Source organism: Dermacentor variabilis, chromosome 5, assembly GCF_050947875.1.
Source record: "Dermacentor variabilis isolate Ectoservices chromosome 5, ASM5094787v1, whole genome shotgun sequence".
Classification (NCBI taxonomy): domain Eukaryota; kingdom Metazoa; phylum Arthropoda; class Arachnida; order Ixodida; family Ixodidae; genus Dermacentor; species Dermacentor variabilis.
The window spans coordinates 66,637,504-66,659,543 of record NC_134572.1 but is presented as its reverse complement, the minus strand read 5'-3'; the positions used below and the strand labels follow the sequence as shown (position 1 = coordinate 66,659,543).

The window sequence follows — 22,040 nt, the reverse complement described above, 5'->3', positions numbered from 1 at the left end:
GGAAATTTAACCCGCGTAGATCGCACCCCTGAATTTGTGTCAATATTTTTTTTACAAAAGAAAGTGTGATCATTATTTGAGTAAATACCGTATCAATACGCAACTTGAGGACGTCGCAGTGATGAGCACAATGCTCTTGTGCAGTGCCACAACACACAGAGAAAGTGGGTGTATTGGGAAGTATTTAGGAGAGAAACAAAATTACGTTGTAGTGTTGGTTTACTGCACACACGGAAGTGATGCAATGTCACTTAGGAATTACATCAGAAGTATTCCCCTCGTGAGGAGTTCAGGCAGTGTTTGCAAAACCATTTAATCCACCTCAGAGCCAGACCATGAGCCCAGGAATTCAGATTGGGGTTTGATGTTGCTGGCTGGCTCAAACAAGGCTCGGTCTTCAGTGAGCATGTGCTTGTTGGTAAAAAAAAAAAAAAAGTGAGGATGACGATGTCCAGCTGTTCACGCCCCTTTCACAAGCACACCACCTGCACAAGAGGCCAACACAGAATGGTCAACAAAACCTAACACATTACAACAAGCAATCATAAGTTACAATGGGATGAATAGATCTTCATATTGTAACATTATTACACATTATCAATGGTTTAAGAAACCAAAGTTAACCAATTTCATACACCTGGGATTTGAAAAGCAAGAGAAACTACACAAAAAAGCGACTCTCTGGATTAGTACTTGTGTGGGAGGTGCTAAAGGCCAAACCAGATGTACGCGTCCAAGCATGGCAAGAGCACGGATATCTGTTCCAGACATATCAGGCTCTGGCTGCCTCACATTCCTATGCACCTTGCTACACAGCTACGCTGCGGTACACTCAACACTCAGTGAGGCAGATTTGTCATGTCAGAGCATGTTTTCTTTACTTTTGGAGCTGATCCAACAGTTTTAAAGATAAAACAATTGCATTGATCAATGTTTCAGCATTTTGAGGCAGTGTCAATAACGAAGTACAAGCCGATGTCTGTTAAAATGTCTGAGTGATCCAAGTGGGCGCATGTCTCTTGTATGCAAACTGCCATTCCTTCCGAGGTGTGGCAAACGCGAGGCACGCAGGTGCATGTTGGCAGGCATGCATGTGCTCTGTGCTTAAGACAACTGTAACTAGGATGCCTTGCGGTTACTGCCACAATTGACGAAGAGACCTTGTAGAGGAATTAGGCATTGGGTATGGCCTTAGTGTCAGCACAGAGCTAAAGATCTTAAAAGCTGTGTATGAGGCCACCTATCCACAGTGCCAATTTTTCTAGGTGTGTAACTAATTGAGCAGTGGAAGCATGGTGGTGTCCCAATCACTATTTATACCCATAACGACGATTCAGTTCAGCTACTACATCAACAGGCCTCAAAGCCATGTACACAGATCAGTGGCTGTCTTTGTGCATAAGAAATTATTGGCAAGTTCAGATCTCTCTGAGATAAGTTTCCTCGGTTGAAAATGCCTGCCTGCTCACCTGTACATTTCAACATGAATTTTAAAAAATGCTTTGGACATGATACGAAGGGAATAGCATGCTATGTTGTTTTACGTTTGCCCTAAGCCCACACCTTTGTTGAATACATAGGCACTTTATTAATAATGATTTACCTTTAGTGCCTTGTGTCGGGGCAATGGAATAAAAGAAAGGAGGTTTGACAGCCTTTCCAGGGCCATTTTGAAGACACCACTAGACTGGAATGCACACATATAACAATTCAGCTATGGTGATCATTATACGGTGTCTTATGCTGCCACAAAGTGGCGTAGGCACCATCACAACTTCGTTTCTTCCCCCCCATTATTTTCTTGTAGTCTGTGGTGCCCCATATTTCAACAACTTCAAAACCTTTTCAAAAACAGATTTAGTTTTTGACTGAATCTTAGTAAAATACAGAAGAGCTAAGTTTAATCGGCAGGTATGCAACTATACAATGTGGTCAACAATCTGTACATTCTATGGCTACTCGGGAGGCGTGCTAGACACGGCCTTGTATCCCTTTGTTTTTTCTGCACCAGCACTCAACACTGTACTGCCATCCTATCCTAATACGCTAAGAACAAGCCCAGACATCACCAACCTAGGCCAGGCTGACAACCAAGCGTGTCTGTTTCCTGAAGCCGAAACAGATCCCATCAGTCCTCCGCAGCGTCCATGTTTTCTGCCTCCCCGGCACCATCACCAGCTGTTAGCAGTGCCTTCTCTGCTTTCTTCTTCTTTTTCTTGGCTGACCTGGCTATCACTGAGCGGTTGAGCAAAGCCTGAAATAGACAGAAAGAGCTAATGACAAAAGTATTCAACAACAAAATATTTATAGGAGTACAGCAGAGCATTTTTTTGTATGATTTCCCAGCATCAATGTTTGTGACCAAGAACACAAAAAATGACAACACAGTTATGCTTTATTATAATCAGTTAATGCTTACTGAAAAAGAAAAGAAAAGAATGCCTTTGGCACCAACGATCAGTACATCACCAAACTGTGATCACATGATATGTTTCCTGACCACTAGATCCCATGCAGGCAAAAAAAAAAAAAAAAAAAAAAAAAAAGTGCAGGACACACGACGATCGGGAGCAAAAGGCGCCTGTCATGGCAGCTTCTCCGCATCACTCGCCCGCCTGTGTCACGTGAGAATGCCAGCACACACTTAGTTTCCTCTTCTGGTACCAGCTAATCTTGTTGCAAGTTGTCTTCCTGCTGCAGGCGGTGCAAAGCCAGTATCTCGTTTTGCTCTGGCGGCATCGTATTCCGGCGTCACTAACCAGCTCAGTTTTGTTGTGGTTTCCCGTCACGGTCTTGAAAACAATACCCCATAGGAAAACTACAAAGTGAATCTCAGGCGGTAGGTAAGTGCATGTCTCCAATTCTGGCCCGGCTGCGCGCACACTATCTTGTGGCTTCGTGTACACTGTGTTCTTGTGCACCTAATGTTGGACACGTAATATCAAGTTTCGAGGACCCGCTGAAGCTAGAGGCAGCATCAAGATTTCCCTCAATGCTGCCACTGCTCTTCATCCCGCCAGCGTTCTGACACAGCGTCCCCAGTCATCGAGTGAGCTCTCTTCATGATTGCCTGCGCACGCAACACTTTGCCTTTAATTTAGTTATTAACGAATGTTTACCATAATTTATACAGCCTATACAACTGCTAACCTTACTTTCTATAGCTGTCTAATAATTTCCTATCACAATCAAATGTTCACCTTTCGAGCAAAACTACAACTTTCTTTTCCAAGGTTTCGTGTTCCTTTTTCTTTCAGTTCGGACACCTATTAGGCAAAGTTAATTGTTACAACTAATAATACTGCATAGGAACATTATAGTAAGCGGCTTATTTTAGCATAGAATACACGCAAAATTTCACGGTGCCATGGCTGCTCATTGTTATATCCAATATGTTGTTAAAACCGTTACTGGTATAGGTGAGTTTGACTGCCTTCACGCAAGTCTAACAGAATCAAATCTGTAGTTGGTGTGATAAAGTCACAGGGCAAGGGTTCAGTGAGACAGCTGGCATTCTGCACTGTTTGTGCTTGCGTTCTATAAAACAGTATAACAGAACAACAGGGTTACAAGGCAGTATAGCACTTACACTGAGCGCCTCATCTTCTACCTTGTACTCGGACTCGAACAGGTCAAGGTCCAGCTGGCCACCCGTGATGCGATGGGAGCCAGAGGGCATCAGCAGCACTGTGTATTTGAACTGGGCCACAAATTCACCTGCAAGCCAACAGTGGAGGCCAAAGTTCAGGCAGTGACTCAATGAGCCTATCTCACACCAAAATACAATAAAAACCTCGCAAAGGGCAACTCTGGCATTTTTTTAACCATATTAGAATATTGTCATTTCCAAGTGGCACTGACAGTCTTGTCACTGGTAGGGTGGTTCAATTTGCTCAGAAATTAGCCACTAATTTTAAATAACCAATAAACAAGAAACCGAAACAATATCTGTGTCGTGTGCCGTCCTGATAAGTCAATGACGTCAGGTCCTACACAACAATAACATAAACATGCAGAAAGCGTGCTAAACACGCAGTACACATGCTAAAAACGCAGTACACATGGCACTAACGCCAAACAGGCGAAGCTGGTGATGTCTCTTGATGACACAGGGAGCATTTACAGATTTTCCCAACTAGACAGTGGCGATTTCAGTGATGATGGCGATGTAGTCTCTGACGTCACAAACACAGGATGGCCAGTAAGAAGTCATGAGTTGGGAATGCAACTAATCGATAATCTGAGTGCAAAAGAGAATGTATATTCAAAATTTTATTAAGATCAATGGACATTGAAAAATCGCTGGTGTTGCCCTTTAATTCAGAAAACTGACGTGGCCCTATTCAAGGCCACGTCGGTTTGCCCTATTCAGCAGCGCGTGCCCTATTCAGCAGCATCAAATGGCAATTTGGTAGCGGTTGGCCATGGCGCTTGCCGTGCCCTGAATTTCATCTGAATTAACTTTCAGATGACTCCAGACTACGGTTTCTTTACTGTGCACTGGATGCACAGTACGCAAGGGTTTTTGCATTTTGCCCCTATCGGAATGTAGCCACCGTGGCCAGGAGTGAACTCGTGACCTCGAACTCAGCAGTCCAAATGCCATGGCCACTGAGCTACAATAAAAACTAATTATTATCTATTTAGTGGGGAAGCAGGAAAAATGTGTGCTAACCAGTAGCATGCCTTAACCGACAACTACGAATTAGATGCTACCTAACCTTCCTAAAGAGAAGAAAATGTCACAATTAGTAATTTTCTCAAGAAAATACCCAGCAACTTTATCCAATTGCAATCAAAAATGTCGGTCATTTTCAGTTGCCACCACGGTGGCCTTGTGGCGACAACAGCAGCCTTAAATTTCGAGAGCCCTCAAGCTAACTTCTCCACAAGGCCCCATTTCTTGGTGAATGCCCTCAGACAGTCATGGCCTCTGTAGCTTCCATGACAGACGAATATGGATCATCAACGTTGTTGCAACTATCACCACCGTTCTCAACCACTTCGTTAAATTAGTAGGGTGCAACAGTCGCTGTCTGAGAAGTCTGGAGATGTTGCTACACCACTGTCGATGTCTCGGTACAACTAAAATTGCACAGCATCACCTTGTCACTCCAACACCTCTGTAAGCAGGCTGTCACAGTCATCAGCATTCTCTTCAACTTGTGGACTGCTTGCACACTCGGCGAATTTTGCTTGAGCGAAGCAGTTCTCCATTGTCGTGGGATCCACTTGCTGCCACGAGTATGCTAGGAGGTGTACTGCACCTAACACGTCAGTGCAGTACTGCTTGTCACTCTTCATTGCAAGCAACATTCTATGTAGTAGGCTCTTCCTGTAGAGATGTTTACCAACAAATGATGCCCTAAACGAGGAGCTGTGCCAGCGCCATGGTGTTGGATGGTAAGAAAAAGAGCTCAGTTGCACTCAAGTTGCCTAATGCCATGTGTACCGATGCATTGTCTATCGTAAGCAGAACATTTCTTTTTCTGCCGTGCAACGCCGGTCTAACATTGATACTTTCAAACAGCTTGGCTATCATCCAAACTGTTCAGTTGCTCCTGTATACGACACCTGATGGCAGTCGGATGCCTTTGAAGCACCTCGGGCTGGCATACCCGCTGCCAATGACAAGCAGTAGCAGCTTCTGGCTTCCGTCACGCTGACCGCCAAAACAACTGATAGCCTGCTGTTGGGCAGAAGTTTGCAAAATGAAAAGCAACCTTGCTCAAGTTAAATATGTCTTCAATGGTGTAGTCGACTAAAGCTTTCTGCAGCTGCCCATTCTGTCACTCTACGGCGCATTCATGGTCCGCCTGCACTGCCTCTTTGCAGCCCACCCTCGCACTTAATTTGAGAGGCACTTTAGATCTTGCTAACCAACCATTACTGCTAGACAAATCTTGGCAGTTCAGCTTGCTTACAAACACTTCTACCTTTTAGCAGCAGAGCTGTTTAGGGGCTCGCAATGTCCATTGACCGTGGTGGTTATTGTCAGTGTGTGCGTCTGTCACACCAGGCAAAGCTACCCCGCTGGGCCGACAGATGGCGCCACCGCCACAGCGAGCGTCCGCGAGGGGGCGCACTACTCTGAGCGAGCCAATCAGCACGCGCTAGGTGGTGAGAGAGGAAAGGGGGTATATAAGAGAGAGAGCACCCACCAGACGACCTTTCGCGACACGGACGCCGAACGGTTAGGAAGTCCCAGTGTGCCCGGTGAACTCCAGCCTGTACCACTCTGGAAACCGCGGACCCCAAATGGCTAGAACGTCAGTGCACGCGTGCCCGGGGATGCTAGTGCTGCCGAAAAGCAAATAATCCCTCACTTCAAGCTAAGGGAACAGTAGCGAAACAACCAGAAGAAAGAAGCGGAGGCTCAATGCCAGCGCAAAGCTGTGGTTCTCCCGTGTTAAAGAAACATGAACTGCAGCTCCTAGCTCAACGTAACGATAGAGATTATAAATGACAAGATCGGAGTAATCAACATTAGCAATAAATTCAGTGGATAATTACACAAAACCAATAATTGCTAAATAACAGAATAGATTATCATACCAAAAGAACAGATGATTTCACGAAAAGAATATATACACAAAAGAAATTCACAAGGGAAACACAGGAGAAGCACAGCTCCGCTGTTTCCTCAGATTTCACAAGCGTGGAACTGTTTTTTTAATTTTTTGGTGAGTAAGGGGCCACAATGAACAATGAAGTGGAATCTTCAAGTTCGATACAGTACCTATCTTCCACTTTTCATAAACATTCTATAGACCGTTTTTTCGTAGGCGACGCCATATTGTGAACGCAGTGGCGCCGCCTATGAGCAGCGCCATACTGGCTTGGGTGAAAGCGGTTTTTTGCATGGCAGGTATACGCTCGGCGGTAGGTTCTGGCGTTTGTTTTGGCGGTCGTGCGGTCTGTTTAGAATGACGCGCGTTTTCTACGTGGTAAACAGTTCTGTGAGACGTGCTGAAGTGGTTTAAGGCGTCATGGCCGGAATTTCTGCTGGCGTTGAGGTGGACGGAACACGCAGCGCGACGTGCGCGCGCATATTTGAGCCTACAATCAGCCTCGGAGATCAATTGTGTATTTCTGAATGTTCGAATCACTAATGTGACCTTATTGCAGTATTATCCTCTATTCCTAAGCTGCGGTTTAGTAGTCATGAAACATACGCGACGATCGTAACAGCGTGGGTACCGTTCTGCTACGATAGGAGTTGTGCTGTTATATATACTTTGACAAGCGTTCAAACTGTTCGCTGCAGGTTACATTGCGTGACTACTTGGTTCGATGGATGAGCTTTCCGCCCCTGAATAAAATAGTTTTGGCAAGTAATAGCAGCATACCTCACAGTCTGAATTGAATTAAGCTTGTCCAGCAAAGGGACTGTTTACGAACTGCGCGAGCGTCCTAAGCAGTGGTAGGTGCTGGATTACATATATCTTTGTTCTATATACCGCATGGTCCCAGCATACGGTATCAGCGATTACATATTTATAAACGTTGCGCGGCGTGACTATGCGAGGTCCTACTGCGGCGTTAGCCCGTTTTATCTTGCTTTTTCGAGAAAGTGGATGACAACCGAATTTTCTTTTTCGGTTGTGTTCCTTCCGTTCTCTACGACGCACTCACACGTATTACGGAAATTTTGTCCTCAAAAGTAGGCATCGCATTCTTTTTATGCGATCCCTCTCATACATTATGGCTGTATGCAGGCCAAAAAGGCAATGCCGAAGCGCACAGCTTACATATGTATTGTGCTGGTCCACCAACCTGCAGTGATCGCTGTGTTGAGCAGCGCCATCGGCCTCATGCAGGAAGGCTAGCGTAGACATATGGTAATTTGAAGCCTGCTAGACTTGAAATGCGCGAGAACGATGCCGGTGCATCACAAATATTTGTTAGCGCCTGCCGCTTAGATGTTTCGTGGTTGCCTAGCTAGGTTCGCCGTGCACGAGCATGCGCTCTTACGCTTTATGTTTTACTCCCTACGCCAAGCGATCAGATAGTGAGCAAATTTACCATTTCATGTTGCTAATACAGAGACACCGGTTTTCTTTGTTGAATTAAAACCGATATGGGGGGGGGGGGGGAGCAAAATAGTTCACAACACATACACACACCGCGACTGATAAAGCGCGTCACATTTGTGCGCCCCCAAGAGATATTTCCGCCTACTGTAGTTACCGATCCACCGAAAGGCTTCCCTGACGACCTTATATGAACGGACATGGCGTAAAATTTCACAAAGTACCACGTAAGACATCTCTAAATCGTTCCGCAGCTCGCGACAGCAATACTTTCAAGCAGCGCCGCGGCGGATAGCCCAAGCCAGAGAGGAGGAAAGGCTCTCCGCGCGCCCTATCCTCCTCGCCCGATGAAACGGTCTATATGCTGCAAGCTGTTTCTAAAGGCGATCCCCACGCATTCGCAACGGCAGTCTTCGTGGTTCCACTTTCAATGCTACAATGGATGTCTAACTTCTTCACATTCAGCATACAATGCTTCTGTCTGCTTCGTTTCAGCAGTGTTCGTTTGCCCGCAAACAAACAGACAAAATACAGTCGCCGACCGTTTATTCGGACCTCACGGGGACTGCGAAAATGTCCGAATAAACAGGTGTCCGAAAAAGCAGATTAAGAAAAAAAATGAAATCCTTTATTTCCACGCACTTATTCGGGCTCGGCAGTAGGCTTGAAGAAATTGTGAATGTACCATTGTGCATTGTTCTGTTTACGTGCAATCAGATAAGCCTGAATCTTGGAGAGGGTCGTATGGTCACTATAGGCGGCTGAAAGCACAGTCACTGCTTGTACAGGCTCCGCATGCGACGCAAGTGTAGGTGCGCCATCTTTCGACCCGGAGTCATCGTCTGGCACTGCAGCAGAAACCTGACGAATGATCTCGCCGTCGTCGAGTTCTGCGCAGGTCAGTACGGCAGTGTCAGCACCTGTGAAACTGTCAAATGAGACAGTGTCCGGAATCGCAATGCAACCACTGTGCAGGTCTCGGCAGAACATTTTCGCCGCCAGTAGGGGGCAGGCTAGGCCTCCCAGCACCCGCTTGCCGGCATTCCCCAGCGCAGTCTGTACGGGCACTGTCGGCGCCATTAGACACTTCATGCAATGTTTCTGTATGCAGCGTTGGTTCACTGCAAGCTGAACAGAGCACACAAAGCAAACATCACCGCGCCATCACGCCGACACCAGTCTCACAAACGAAAAAAAGTGGCCTACTCGCAGCGTAATGCACTAAGAAAGAAACAAATCAGCTGCTGGATTGTCTTGACACGGCTTACTAAGCCGAGACCGGAACTGCTGTAGCCACGAACCAGGCAGAAACGATGAGCAGGGATTTGCAGTAGCGCCACTTCGTGGGGCAGCAAGGAGGCTCCATTCAAAACAAAAATGGCGTTCAGGAAGTCGAACCATACACCGGTCAGAGTCAGTGCATGGTGCTCTTGATCGAGTTGGCTCAAGGAATGTCCGAAAAATCAGATGAGAGGTTGCAAGGTGTCCGAACTTTCGGCACTTGTTATACATTATGGTCTATGGGGAGAATGGCAGTGCCGCGAAGCAGACTCAATAATCGAGCATGACCGAATTTGTGGAGTCCGAAAAATCAGTCGGCGACTGTATACCGTCGCCACTGCACCACAACAAACGACACCAACACCAGGAACAGGAATAATGTCCCGGGCCCCACAACACCACTTACACAACACTGCAACATGCAGGGCGACACCACATGTGTGAGGGCGACACCACATGCGCAAGGGCAACGCTTGACTAAACTGAACAAAGAAGCAAAAGCTGTGACGTAGGTCGGACTACGTGAGGGTGGTGGTTGCTGCGATAGGGCTTCTGGTTTGGCCATTCTCCACGCTTGTTGACCAACATCTCAAGGGGAAAGTCCAATCACCATCACTATTATGATGTCAATCTTAACTTTTCGAGGTTGATATGACACCGCTTGTAATGCTGTTTTTGTGTCAGTTTTATTTTTCAAGAATGAAGAAAACGCACTTGTAGCACAACACAGCATTCGCCGAACTTCAAGTTACAGTGAACGTGGTACACGCTAACTGGTATGCATTCCACGAGCCACTACTCCGAAGTGATCCGTCAATACAGGGGAAGGCATTCAATGGGGGTTGAGCCGGGGAATTGCACAAACCACATTTTAACTGCAACTACATTTTCAGCGAGTAAATATAAATAAGATTTTACTGTACCACGCTGGGTGATTACTGTTAGTGACGCATGATAAGAATGGAGGAAGAAATGGGTTACTACGAAATACGGCCCTAAAAATTTTACAGTAGCAAGCATAACTGCTACTGTATCACAATGTCAAGTGTACATACACTAAGCGTAGTATGCTTATCAAATACTATGAGCCAGTCTATTACTGAAAAGGCATAATTGGGGTTCTTTTATTGAGGGCGGCAGTGGTTTTGACACCCACCCCTCTGGCTGCCTGCCCACCTCTATGATCACCCACTTCCTCTCTGGCTTCAAGTTTGCTGTGCTCAGGGACAACTTTCTGTGCCTATGCAGTGGAAGCTATGAGCGCAAGGGGCCAGCTTCCACAAGCACGCTGTCACAGCAGCCGCACACGATCACAAGCCAGAAACACAGACAGGGAAGCGAGCTGCCTGAACAAGGACAAAGCTCTAATAAGTAGTACCCCTTCATTAGGCCACAGCGGCTAACTGCTAACCAGAGTATTGAGCACCCCAAAGACAACAATCATCTGCGCATGCTTAAATGTGTATCATTTGAGTAGCAAGATCATGCTGGGTAATCTACATCAATGGAAAAAGACTTAAAAAATATCTATTGTGATAGATATCACAATTTACAACAACAGCTGGCATTCATGAAGAGGCAAACACTACTCGCAAAAGAAATTGCCAAGTGATATTTGCTAATTAACAAAATATCATCAGCACTGTTATTGCTTAACTCCAGTACCAATGAACCTTGTGATTAATCATTTTAGAGCACATGTCCCAATTGTGGAAACAAAGCCAAGCAGTAATGAAGTAATGTACATTTAACAAAAATATTGTGCTTGGCACCAGTTTACAAGATCTGTGATGACATGTAATGGTGTTCCAGTCACAGACAGTTCTCAGCACTGTGCAAAATGGAGCAAGTCGGGAAGATATGAGGCTCTAGTACATGTACACAAATTTCTATGAATGGGTCGATCTTGAGTTCTACCTTATCAGGACACAGCCAACATGGCCAGCAACTGTAGGCGAAAATTTAAGGAAAAACATTGCACTCACCCTCCTTTTCATACAGGACCTGGAATGGGTCAAGTAGCTTGTGGTTGACACACTCAACGACTCCCATTTTCGCCTTAATCTCCTCGTCAAACGCCCTGTTTCAGGACAGAGAGCCCAGTTAGCAATGCATTTTCTAAACTAGGCTACAACACACCAACACACCACACCATGTGACAGCAGGCGTGCTACTGTACAAACTTTTGGGTTAAGTCTAACTCCAGAGAACTAATAAAAGGCGACTGATGACGCTTCCCGTAAAGTACTGTTGGCAATGCAAAACAAGTTTCTTGTGCAGAACACAGCCTCAGATACTAGACAGAAGTTCATTTAATGGACGTGAATGAGCCATTAAAATGAGTGAATGCTAAGAAGCAGCCAAGGTCAGTTCTTCAGTAGATTTTCACATTCCTATGGCACAGCAGGGCTACAAGTGCTTTGGAACTACAGTGAACTCCGGTTAAGACAAACTTGGTTAAGCCGAATTCTCGCATATAACGAACAACACGGGAACGTTTGTTTGGCTTTCCATAGACTCAATGACAAAAAAAATCTGCTTAAGATGAACAGCCTCAGACGTGCTCTTCGGTTACGACGAATATTTGGAGTGATCACCACCACTACTGATCCTGGATCCAGGCTACGGTGTCTCGATGTGCTGCACTTGGGGGCGCACGCATCAAGGCACCCTACTGAAGGCCTGCCGTGCTCATCGTCCGTGGACAGAAGTAAAAACAAACGGAAGATGGCGCGCTGCCCCTCCCCCCTTCCTCCTCTGCACATGTGAGATTGAGCCGCCATCGTCGGCTCACCGTCGCACGCTTTCACTCGAACACACAGCGTACGGCAGACAAGGACAATGTTATCACAAGATGTTATCACAAGATGAGCCCAGTATGTCCGTATCGAAAGCGAAACCTGTGGCAACTGCCAAGGAGGTCAATTCAGCGCTTCTCAGTGATGCTTTGCCTTGTTTCTGCTTTTCCAGATCACCTAGACTTTCCTCTAGGTTGCGTTGCTTTGTCACGCGCTCAGCATGCTTCTTTGCACTTTCGCTAGCTCGGAGCCTACACCTATGACCTGTGAGGCAGCAGATGTCTGTTTTACCTCCCTAGCGGACTTTTTCAGCAGCACGAAGGCATAGAAGGATTTTTAAGGTCATTAGGTGAGATGAAATCGTTTGTAGCTGCATGCCGATTTGCACAGCAGTGCCAAACATCCATCACGGACTGGACTAAACCAAGCAAGAGTACAACAAGAAAACAGTTTTCTATTAAGTTCAGCTAAATAAATGCTTTTTGTATATTTTTTCCCCTGGTTTAAATCTACTTCATTTAATGTTTTGAAGTAAGATATTTGGGTGCACCTAGTCATGTCACCAATTATTCTTCTTATAAGACGAACAAATTTTCATGGTCCCTTCAAGTTTGTCTTAGAGGGAGTCTATTGTATACAAGCAACATCACACGCCAATGTAAATCCTATTTATGCACAGTATGATCCAGTCTTGAGAGGAAGCTTTAGCTCGAAGCCAACTCCGAATTCGGTATTCAAAAAGCCTTTGTGAAATGCAAAAATGCATTTATGAATCAACCATCGGAACGATTTGAATAAAATTTGTTGCATTTGAGAGGCAATGTAAAATTGTAGTGACCATAAGAAGCAGAATTTTAATTTAGGGCCCAGAATAGCTTAAAAGCTTCTCGCAAAGTGTTAAGAAAAAAAAAAGAAAAGCACAAAGTTTCCAACTCTGTAAATCTGCCAAGAGTACCCAAGCAAACAAATTTAATATGAATTTACAGCTTAAGTAACATTCCTACGATGATTAGAGGGTTTTGCAAAAGTCCTACTCACAAATTAGCAGTATATTTCAGAGCAATGTATCATACATGATTTTTGTCCACTTTAGATGTCGTAATAGGTGCACTTTACACAATTAAGATATTTATTACCGAGTATGAGTTAAAAAATGGTACTAGTGTTTTCTAATTTTGTAATTTTCAACAATCTTTTTAAAAACTTACTGCTTAAATAAAGAATTTCCTACACAGTAACCAGGTTTTAACACATAAAAAATATTAAATGGAATTCTGGAGTCTTAGGTGCCAAAACCACAATAAGTATGATTATGAGGTCCACTGCAGTGGGGGACTCCAGATTAATTTCGACAAGCTGGCAGTGTTTAATGTGCACCCAATGCACAGTAAACAAGTGTTTCTGCATTTTGCCTTCATCAAAATGTGGCCACTGCAGCCTGGATTTGATCCCTAGCCCCTGGTCTTAACAGCACAATGCCCAAGCCACCTTGCCACCACAGCGGGTATTCTAACATTTTAAGTCATAGCCTAAAGAACAATTTCTCCATTTCCATGTATTTAGACAGCAGCTCCTGAGCTAAAGCTTCGTCCTCTTTGAAAGAAACACCTGGTGAATAATTTGCCATTGATTACAGGGGAGATATTCAATAAAAGCCCGTAAGTAAAAAAAAATTATTTTTAAATTCTTTTCGGCACATGGACGTCTGCTTAATGCACAATATGATCCATTTTTTTAATTACAGAATTGAAGAAATGTTGCAGTTACATAATGCATTTAATACCAGTTACATAAGGCGTAATCGAAGATTTTCATTCGAAACTGAATGCGTTCCATAGCTCCTACGTCACAAAGTGGGCAGCACACAGAATTTGTGAAAGCGGGAAGCAAAAAGAAGCCAATCGGAAAGCAGTGAACTCCCCAGAGACGTGGTTCGCTTTTGAAAAGACGTGTTTTGCTGAAAGTTAAAACACACACAAAAGGAAGACGCAAAGAGACAAAAGGAAGACAAAAGGTCTTCCTTTTGTGTGTATTTTAACTTGCAGTAAAAGACGTCTTTTAACACAGTCTTTTAACACCAACTAGACGTCTTTTAACACCAACTAGGTCAACAAGCAGTTCAGTTTGTCGTCTGTTTCGGTGCAATATACTACAAAACGAAATGTTTCTCACCTGCTAAAGAATAAGATATTTATATGAAAAGAAAATTCTACTCAAGGTTAAACACATTTTCACATACAGTAAAACCTCATTAAACCGTACCCACTTACACAGTAGTTTCATTTTGAAAGTAGTAAAGTTAAATCCCTGACTCAGTGGCTATGAACATGATGCGTTTTGTATCCACATAAACCGTACCAGCTTATTGCATACGTATCGGTTAACACGTAGTATTCCCACTTTTTGTCGCAAAATCACGGTGTTGCGGCAGCCCGGCGCAACAGCGAGCCTCAGAGATTGGAACGGCCTCCAAGTGCAAATGCAAAGGGTGCTTGGAAGAGAAGCCACATTAACATCAGCATTGTTTCAGTGCCTTGCAAGAGTCGGGAGCGCTGTGGCCTGTGTTGTGGTGTCATGCAAGCTAGGACAAAAACGGGGTGCTCAGCATAGAAGAAAAATTGGACTTCACTTGTGCTGTCAAATGTGGCACGAACACAAGAGGAATCTACCGCTCAATACGGTGTGTGGCATTTGGAATGCGAAGGGGAAGTTGGTCAGCAATGCTGCTGCGACCGTGAAAATATGTTGGCTACGAGGTTCGACTTTTGGCCATTGTTGTCTCTGTTATTGCCAAATTGTTGCCTGACGACAATGATGAGGATAACACGGAAAGCAACAGCACGGGCAATTCAGGCCCGACAGTGGCAGATGCTGCGCGTTACGTAGGCCTCATGCGGGTGTTTGCCGAGAAAAGGGGGCTGGCGGAAAAGCTGGCTCATAGCTTGAGCGAGCTTGAGGCTGCCATTGTCGCTGCTAGGCCGCTGTGGCATCAAACGAAAACAACATACTTTTGTCGTGCGAAGTGAATAAATACCGTATTTACTCGTATAACGATCCTACTTTTTTGTAAACAAGAAATTGATGCAAATTCAGGGGTGTGATCATTACACGGGTAAAATTTCCCGTGAAAAGAATTTTTTTTCATACCGCATTTGCTGTGGGATGACAACAGGTCAGCAAATAGGCAGCTACCGCTGTAACAGAGCAGAAACTAAAAACAAAAATGGCGGCCAGCGGAGCAAGCCGAACGTGCCGAATGCGATTTTTTTTCTTCTCGCGAGTGCATTAGATGCATTGAAACAGTTGCCCTCAGTTCAGTAATGAATAATATCGCTACTATTGGCAAGTTTGCGGCAATAACGTAGCCATGACCACTTTGACGGGACAAAAACAGAGATGGGCGCGCTCAGCTGCCAGTGAAAGAAACCACGGAGCAAGAAACATTTAGGAGTGGAAACTCCGCTGTTTACGGCGACTAAAAAAGGTCACAAGCCCGCGGAGCCACTATCATGCTGGCGGCGCCTGGCGGCCGTGTCGGTTGCCGGGGCAACCGGTCGAGCGTGTTGCTCCCGTTCGGCTGCGCGCGCCTGAGGAAGTGGCCAGAGAGCGCCCCGGAGCCGCCTGCCGGGGCGCCGCATTTTTTTTTTTCGCTGCAGCTTCTACAACACGCCGCATGGCGCCGCCACTGCATACGGACCCGTCGGCACATACAATTGTGACTTTATCTGGTCGCCCGCACCCGCTTGCGCTGGCGGGAGTTTCACCTCCTAAATGTCTTCCTTCTTGAAAGAAACCTATGGCAGGCACGCTGCAGAAACTGCAGCATTTGTTTTCACTACTATCTTAATAAGGCCCGCTTCCGCTATGGGTGGGCGAATATCTTAGCTGTGTTACAAGCGTTGGCGTATGAATAGGGTACACTTCTAACGTACCAGTGTAAACGTGACTACTATCATTACTGCATGCGATTTGTTGCGTGCCCACGAGTACAGACGAGAAGAATTAAAAAGCGCCTTTTTTGTTGTTGTTGACCACGACCATTATAAAGCCTACAAATAATAAAGCCAAGGCAAGTTTGGTTGTAGCTTTTTTTTTCATGGAAGTGCAGAAAGTGATGAGAGGAATTAAATGGGGCATCTGCTTAAGAACGTTAAGTGCATGCAGACCGCTTGGTATGACTTGAAGAGTCATTTGCGTAGCATTCGACAGATGGTAAGCGCAATCATTAGCTAGACTTGGCACACGACATATCGCTGTGGCAAGTTCGGGGTGTGATCATTACACAGGAAAGGAAAAAAATATCGAATTTTGATGACAAAGTTCAGGGGTGCGATCATTATGCAAGTAAATACGGTACTGCATGTTTTCTGTCCTTTGATCGCACTCTCTCGAAGTTCCGTTTTTGACAGATAAGTGGGCCATCTCACACTACTTCGGTTAAGCAGTACTATCGCTTAGTACGTACTTTTTCCGAGCTCCGGCCACCTACGGTTTAATAAGGTTTCACTGTATTCATTGTATTAACGTGTACGACTACTACAATTTATTAGAATAAGTTTTTCTGCATGGTCTTTAGGGGATGTCACACACTTTGAAAAAAGAAGACGAGAACAGCAGCGCACTTTTCAAGAGGCAACAGCAACATCATCATCTCGTCGCACCACAATGTCTCACTGGGCCCATGGGTCTCGGCGCATCAGAGGGAGCTGTTCAATACACTGTTCGGGTTGAGAAATGAAAGCAATGCCAGAATTCACCTTCTGCGATCTCTTCAAACGCATTTCACACCTCCAACTGCTCTGCTTTTTCCTTGAGCTATGCCAACGCAACAACTGAAGCTCCCACTGCAAGTGCCATTTTCCCAAATTACGCTATGGATTGGATGCAAACGTGCAGTCTGTAGCTGCGGCCATTGTTTGGATCCAATCCAATCCACCAGGCATGCCATACGAAGTTGGTCTCATAGCTAGTGCATGACCTCTTCAAACTGCACAACTCTCTTCACATTACGCTCCTAGCAGACGACGTGCTCAATTTCAAAATGATTGACAGGAATGTGTCGTCATTTTAATGTCATCAAAGACTTGGCCCCGGACCATGGCCGATGACGTCGGCATGGTAAGCCAATTGCGCGCCGCAAAACTGAACATGCGCTCCAAAATAATGATCTCCAATCGTGCCAACGTTCCTCTTAAGCATCGACTCCACTGTGCATTGTGTTTACCACCCTAAATTATAACACAATTAACACTTCAAGTAAGGCACAGGCTGAGGCTTACCTTAGTGTGAATGGCATAGAGGCATACTGCTTGTCTACAATGCTAAGGAAGGCTGAAAAGAAAATTGTTGCATCAATGTAGAAAACGTGTTTGCTCTAAAAGTCCAGACAAAAACGCTATGCGGCATCATTAAAAGAACACACACAAAAAAAAACACACCATTGAATAGATCCTGACGGTCAGATTACCCTTCTAGAAGCTCGCAATGTTTTTTTTCTTGTTACGATAACAGCTACAGATGAACTCGCAACAGAAAGTAGTGCAGAGGGCGACCATAAATAAGAATCCAAAGGTGCATCAGACGCCACGCTCTGATAGGGCACCATAATCCCACAATATGCATCAAACACGCAGCATAGAGAGGGCTTTCTTCTGCAAGTAAGTCCAATACCAATACAATAAAACCTCGTTAAAATGTAGCTGCTTAAACAGTAGTTTCGTTTTAAAGGTAGTAAAGTCAAATCCCCGACTCAGTGGCCATTGAACATAATGTGTTTTGTAACCGCATAAACCATACCAGCTTATCGCGTATGCAACGGTTAAGACGTAGCTTTTCCACTTTTCGTCACACAAACACGGCGGTGCGTCGTCTCCATCGGGCAGCCTGGCAGAACAACAATCCTCAGAGATTGGAACAACGGCCTCCAAGCGCCCTGTGCGTTTGCGCGTGAAGCCATGTCAACATCATTTCGACGCCGTGCCAGAGAGCGTTATGGCGTCGTGCAAGCGAGGACTCGCGTCGTTCCGAAACTCGGATAAAGAAGACGCCGGGTGCTCAGCATAGAAGAAAAATGAGACATCGTCCATGCTATCGAACGTGACACGAAGAACTCGGCACTAGCAAGTGACAGAGATCTACTGTTGACTACGGTGTGTGGCATTTGGGATGCGAAGAAGTTGTTCGGCAGCGCTGCTGCGACCGCGAAGAGATGTCGGCTATGAGGTTCGACTTTTCGCCATCATTGCCTCTGTTGTTGCCAAAGTGTTGACTAGCGACAGTGATTAGGACGACATGGAAAGAGACAGCACAGGCGATTCAGGCCCGACAGTGGCAGAAGCTGCGTGTTACGTCAGCCTCATGCATGCAATCGTCGTGGCGAGAACAGAGGCACGATAACATAACTCTATTCCAAACGAAAAGTATTCCAAACTCTGGCACACGGCAATTAAAAACGCGCCTCGGGATTTCTGCAGCACTTCTGCGTGCGTGCACGGAGAATTCGTAACAAGGAATCTGTCATGCGAGTGTTTGCCGAGAAGAGGGGGCTGACTGAGAAGCTGGCACACAGCTTCAGTAAGTTTGAGGCCGCTGTGGTCATGCTAGGCCGCGGCGGCATTAAACGAAAATAACACTTCTGTCGCGCGAAGTGAATAAATACTGCATGTTTCTTTCCCCTTTCATCGCACTCTCTCCGAGTTCCGTTTTCGACAGGTAAGTGAGCGATCTCATGCTATTTCGGTTAAACAGTACTGGCGTTTAGTACGTACTTTCTCCGAGCTCCGGCCAACTACGCTTTAATGAGGTTTCATTGTACTATCTTAACTTCATATTCTTTCACGTTAAACTGTAACAATCTTTAATCTTAAGACTTGTAGGATGCTTAAGCTTTGCCTTTAAGAGTGGAACGATATAGCAATCAAAGATCCCCGACTGCTTCTCACACTAACCGGCAACTGCAACTTATATAACTAAAACGTTTTCCTGGAAACGCTGTGCACAAAGGTGAGCTGTCTGGTTGTTGTTTCTTTCCTCTACCGCACGGCAGGCGCCGCTGCTGCCACAGATGCGCGCAGGTGAGCACTATTCAGATAGTGTTGCAAGGAACCAAGCCGGGCAAACCGCTCCTACTAAGACAGACCTCAAACGGCAGCTGGAAAAAGGGTTTGTGTTTGACTGTCCACGTAAGAGAATTATGTTTTCTTGTATATTCAAATTACAATCCAATGCTACCATGTCTGCAGGTTGTGCGTAAATCGTGCTTCACGAATTTTCTGATCCATATTACTTTGACACACCAACACCGAAATTTAGGTTCAAAATTAGAAAAAGAGAAGTTTGGCCTTCACTTTCTCCTCTAGAATTAACCCTTCGCTGAAAAATTAATGAAAAAGAATTTTGAAATATCACTTGATTAATCTAAAGCAAATTTAATGTTCCTCTTTAGCATCCATTTGGCACCAAGTGTGCCAAAGTTGGTGTAAAATGATAACATGCAAACCCACCTCGAGAAGCCTTGCTTCGCAACAAGTAAGTTTCGTCGGTGCGCTTGTACACAGTCGTTCGGGTGTCCATCTCACGACCCTGCAGAAAAACATATGAGATCCTTCAAATGCAAGGTGAGGCACAACAAAGGTGCAAGCGAGAAAAGGAAAAAGTGTCTAACGTACCTTGCCCTCTCCTGTGCTCACCAGGACGTCGATCGCATACACTTCATGCAGTTCAAACTCGCACTTCTCGTGCTCTTTCCTGCAAACAAAAAGAAATGTTACTGCCACTAAAACAACTGTAACTGCGCAACCTCATCAGAGGGCCAGTCTGGACTCCCCCCACCCCCCCGCCCCCATTTCAACAATAGTACCAAATTTCAGTGATCAATCAGCTGTCGCACTGCATCTCAACTTCAGGTCCAGCATGTGTTCTTGATAATGTGATCACACTTATGATGCACATTGAAGTGAATGAAGAACCGCTAGCTATAAACGGCTCCTAACATCACTGTTTATAATGATGAAGTGCACTTGTTCACTTACTTAGCCAAGAATATTCAAATGATTTTGTCAGTTATTGAAATTATATGCCAAGGCTCATAAGTACGGCGAACTTCTTTCAGTTGCTCTAGGATGTCAGCAGCGTATACTTTTCTCAGTCAATCACACAGGCATACATGTGAGTACCAAGTCACTGACCACAGTTGGGCTAATTGATCATTCCAGGTGCCAAAATTATGGGTAATTCCAATGGCGAACTCTGAGCACTTCTGGTAGAGGATTTTCTGCTCCTTGGGGAGCAAGTCTATTCCATTAGAAGATTGATAGAGTGTCTCCTATATCTTTGATTGCTGGATTGGGAGCAGCTCCGTCACTAGATCCACTTCACAGAGCAGCGCTCTCCGCAAAAATTGATGGAGTCAACCAGAAGTCGCTTGATGCCCCACCCATAGCCAATGTACCGCTATGGCGCGCGCGCCCATGAACGCAAATTGCGGTCTCTTCGAAGAAATGAGAGATCATTTGCATCGTCAACTTGCGCGTTTACTGCTTGCAGAGAACGACGATTCGTCTAACTCAAGTTCCGAATCAACCGGCGGGGACTCAAGCGATGAAGAAACTTCGGAAGCTTATGTTTTGAAGCAAGATTTCGACATGTTTCGGCCGACAGCCAAGAGACCAAAAGTTGCGTATTTCGTCAACGATATCGTTCGCCAGTATGGGACGAAGAGGTATAAATGGATCCTTTTTGGAAGTTTGCATTTAACAGCCTTTAGTTTTGTTGATGAAATGCAGTTCTGAAGGCACTTCAGGCTGTCTCAATCTGCTGCCACCTACAGTAGAACCCCGCTGTTACGTTCCTCACTGCTGCGTTTTCCCGGCTGCTACGTCGTTTTCATCCGGTCCCGGCATAGCTTCCATAGGATTCAATGTATAAGGAACCCCGCTGTTACGTCGTAGCTGTGAAAACGTTCCCGCATGATACGTCGCAACTTAGCACCCCGAACCCGCCTGGGCTGAAGTAGGCAATGCGCCCCAACCGCCATTTTGGCTTTTGACGAGTTTTGGCTGGGCTTGGCCGGGCTTGGCTATGGAACTGGCTGCAAAAAGCCGCACGCCAGTTCGAGAGGCCGCACTAAGTGGCCATTCGTGAAAAATGCTCTCACTATCATCACTGTGATTAGAGTCACCGCATGGTTGTTGGACGGGTCGACTCACGGAGGAAGGAAACTCGGGAGAGGCCCTCACGTCACTCTTTGTGAATCAAAAGTGAAACCGGAACTTGGCGTTGCTCCGCCTACCGGGACAGCTCTCCTCTCTTGTTTACATTTCTCCCACGCCGCGCCGCGCGCAACCGGGCTGCTCGGACGCGCGCGCTCCGCAGCAACACTAAACAGTCGTTAGCAGGTTAGCATGATTACGCCAAAGAGGGCAAAATTTCCCGCGGATATTCCTTCGTCCGTTGCCATTCCCGTGGCGCGGTGACGACGAGGAGCACGAGCCGCATGATGCCGGGCAGTGGCCAAATCCTAGCTTTGGAGAAGCCGTCGCGGCTCTAGACCTCCTCTGCAGGTACGTCGCACCTCACAGCGACGCTGACAGCAATGCGGCCTTCCAGGCTATTGAGAAACGTGTGGCGATTTATACCGAGCGAAAGAAACGGCAAGCCATCATTCTAGGCTTTTTTAAGTCCTAAGCGCACTCTGTGGAAATAAATTGTCTATAGTTGAAGCTGCCCTTTTTTTTCATTCATTTTCGGAGCTTTCCTCACTGTTGCGTTTTCCCGGCTGTTACGTTTTTTTCCCCCGGTCCGGTGAAAAACGTATGAACGGGGTTCCACTGTAAATGATAGCGGGCTTTGCTGCGTCTCTGAACACAATCACAGCGGACGAGAGAAGCAGACTTACATGCGTTGCGACTTCCATTACAACGCAGGAGGC

At 45.7% G+C, this 22,040-nt stretch overlaps 1 protein-coding gene across 1 annotated transcript in view; it reads right to left on the bottom strand.

The window, feature by feature from the left end:
• Positions 1 to 294: 294 nt before the first annotated feature.
• The window catches only part of LOC142582719 (proliferation-associated protein 2G4), a 36,160-nt gene continuing 14,414 nt past the window's right edge, over positions 295 to 22,040 (bottom strand). The window contains exons 8-14 of the mRNA XM_075692685.1: positions 19,780 to 19,858; positions 19,615 to 19,693; positions 17,392 to 17,443; positions 11,300 to 11,394; positions 3,590 to 3,717; positions 2,074 to 2,254; positions 295 to 485 (exon numbers count right to left, since the gene is read on the bottom strand). Of these exons, the coding sequence (XP_075548800.1) occupies positions 2,129 to 2,254; positions 3,590 to 3,717; positions 11,300 to 11,394; positions 17,392 to 17,443; positions 19,615 to 19,693; positions 19,780 to 19,858 (559 nt within the window). The 3' untranslated portion in view covers positions 295 to 485; positions 2,074 to 2,128. The remainder of the gene's footprint in view (positions 486 to 2,073; positions 2,255 to 3,589; positions 3,718 to 11,299; positions 11,395 to 17,391; positions 17,444 to 19,614; positions 19,694 to 19,779; positions 19,859 to 22,040) is intronic.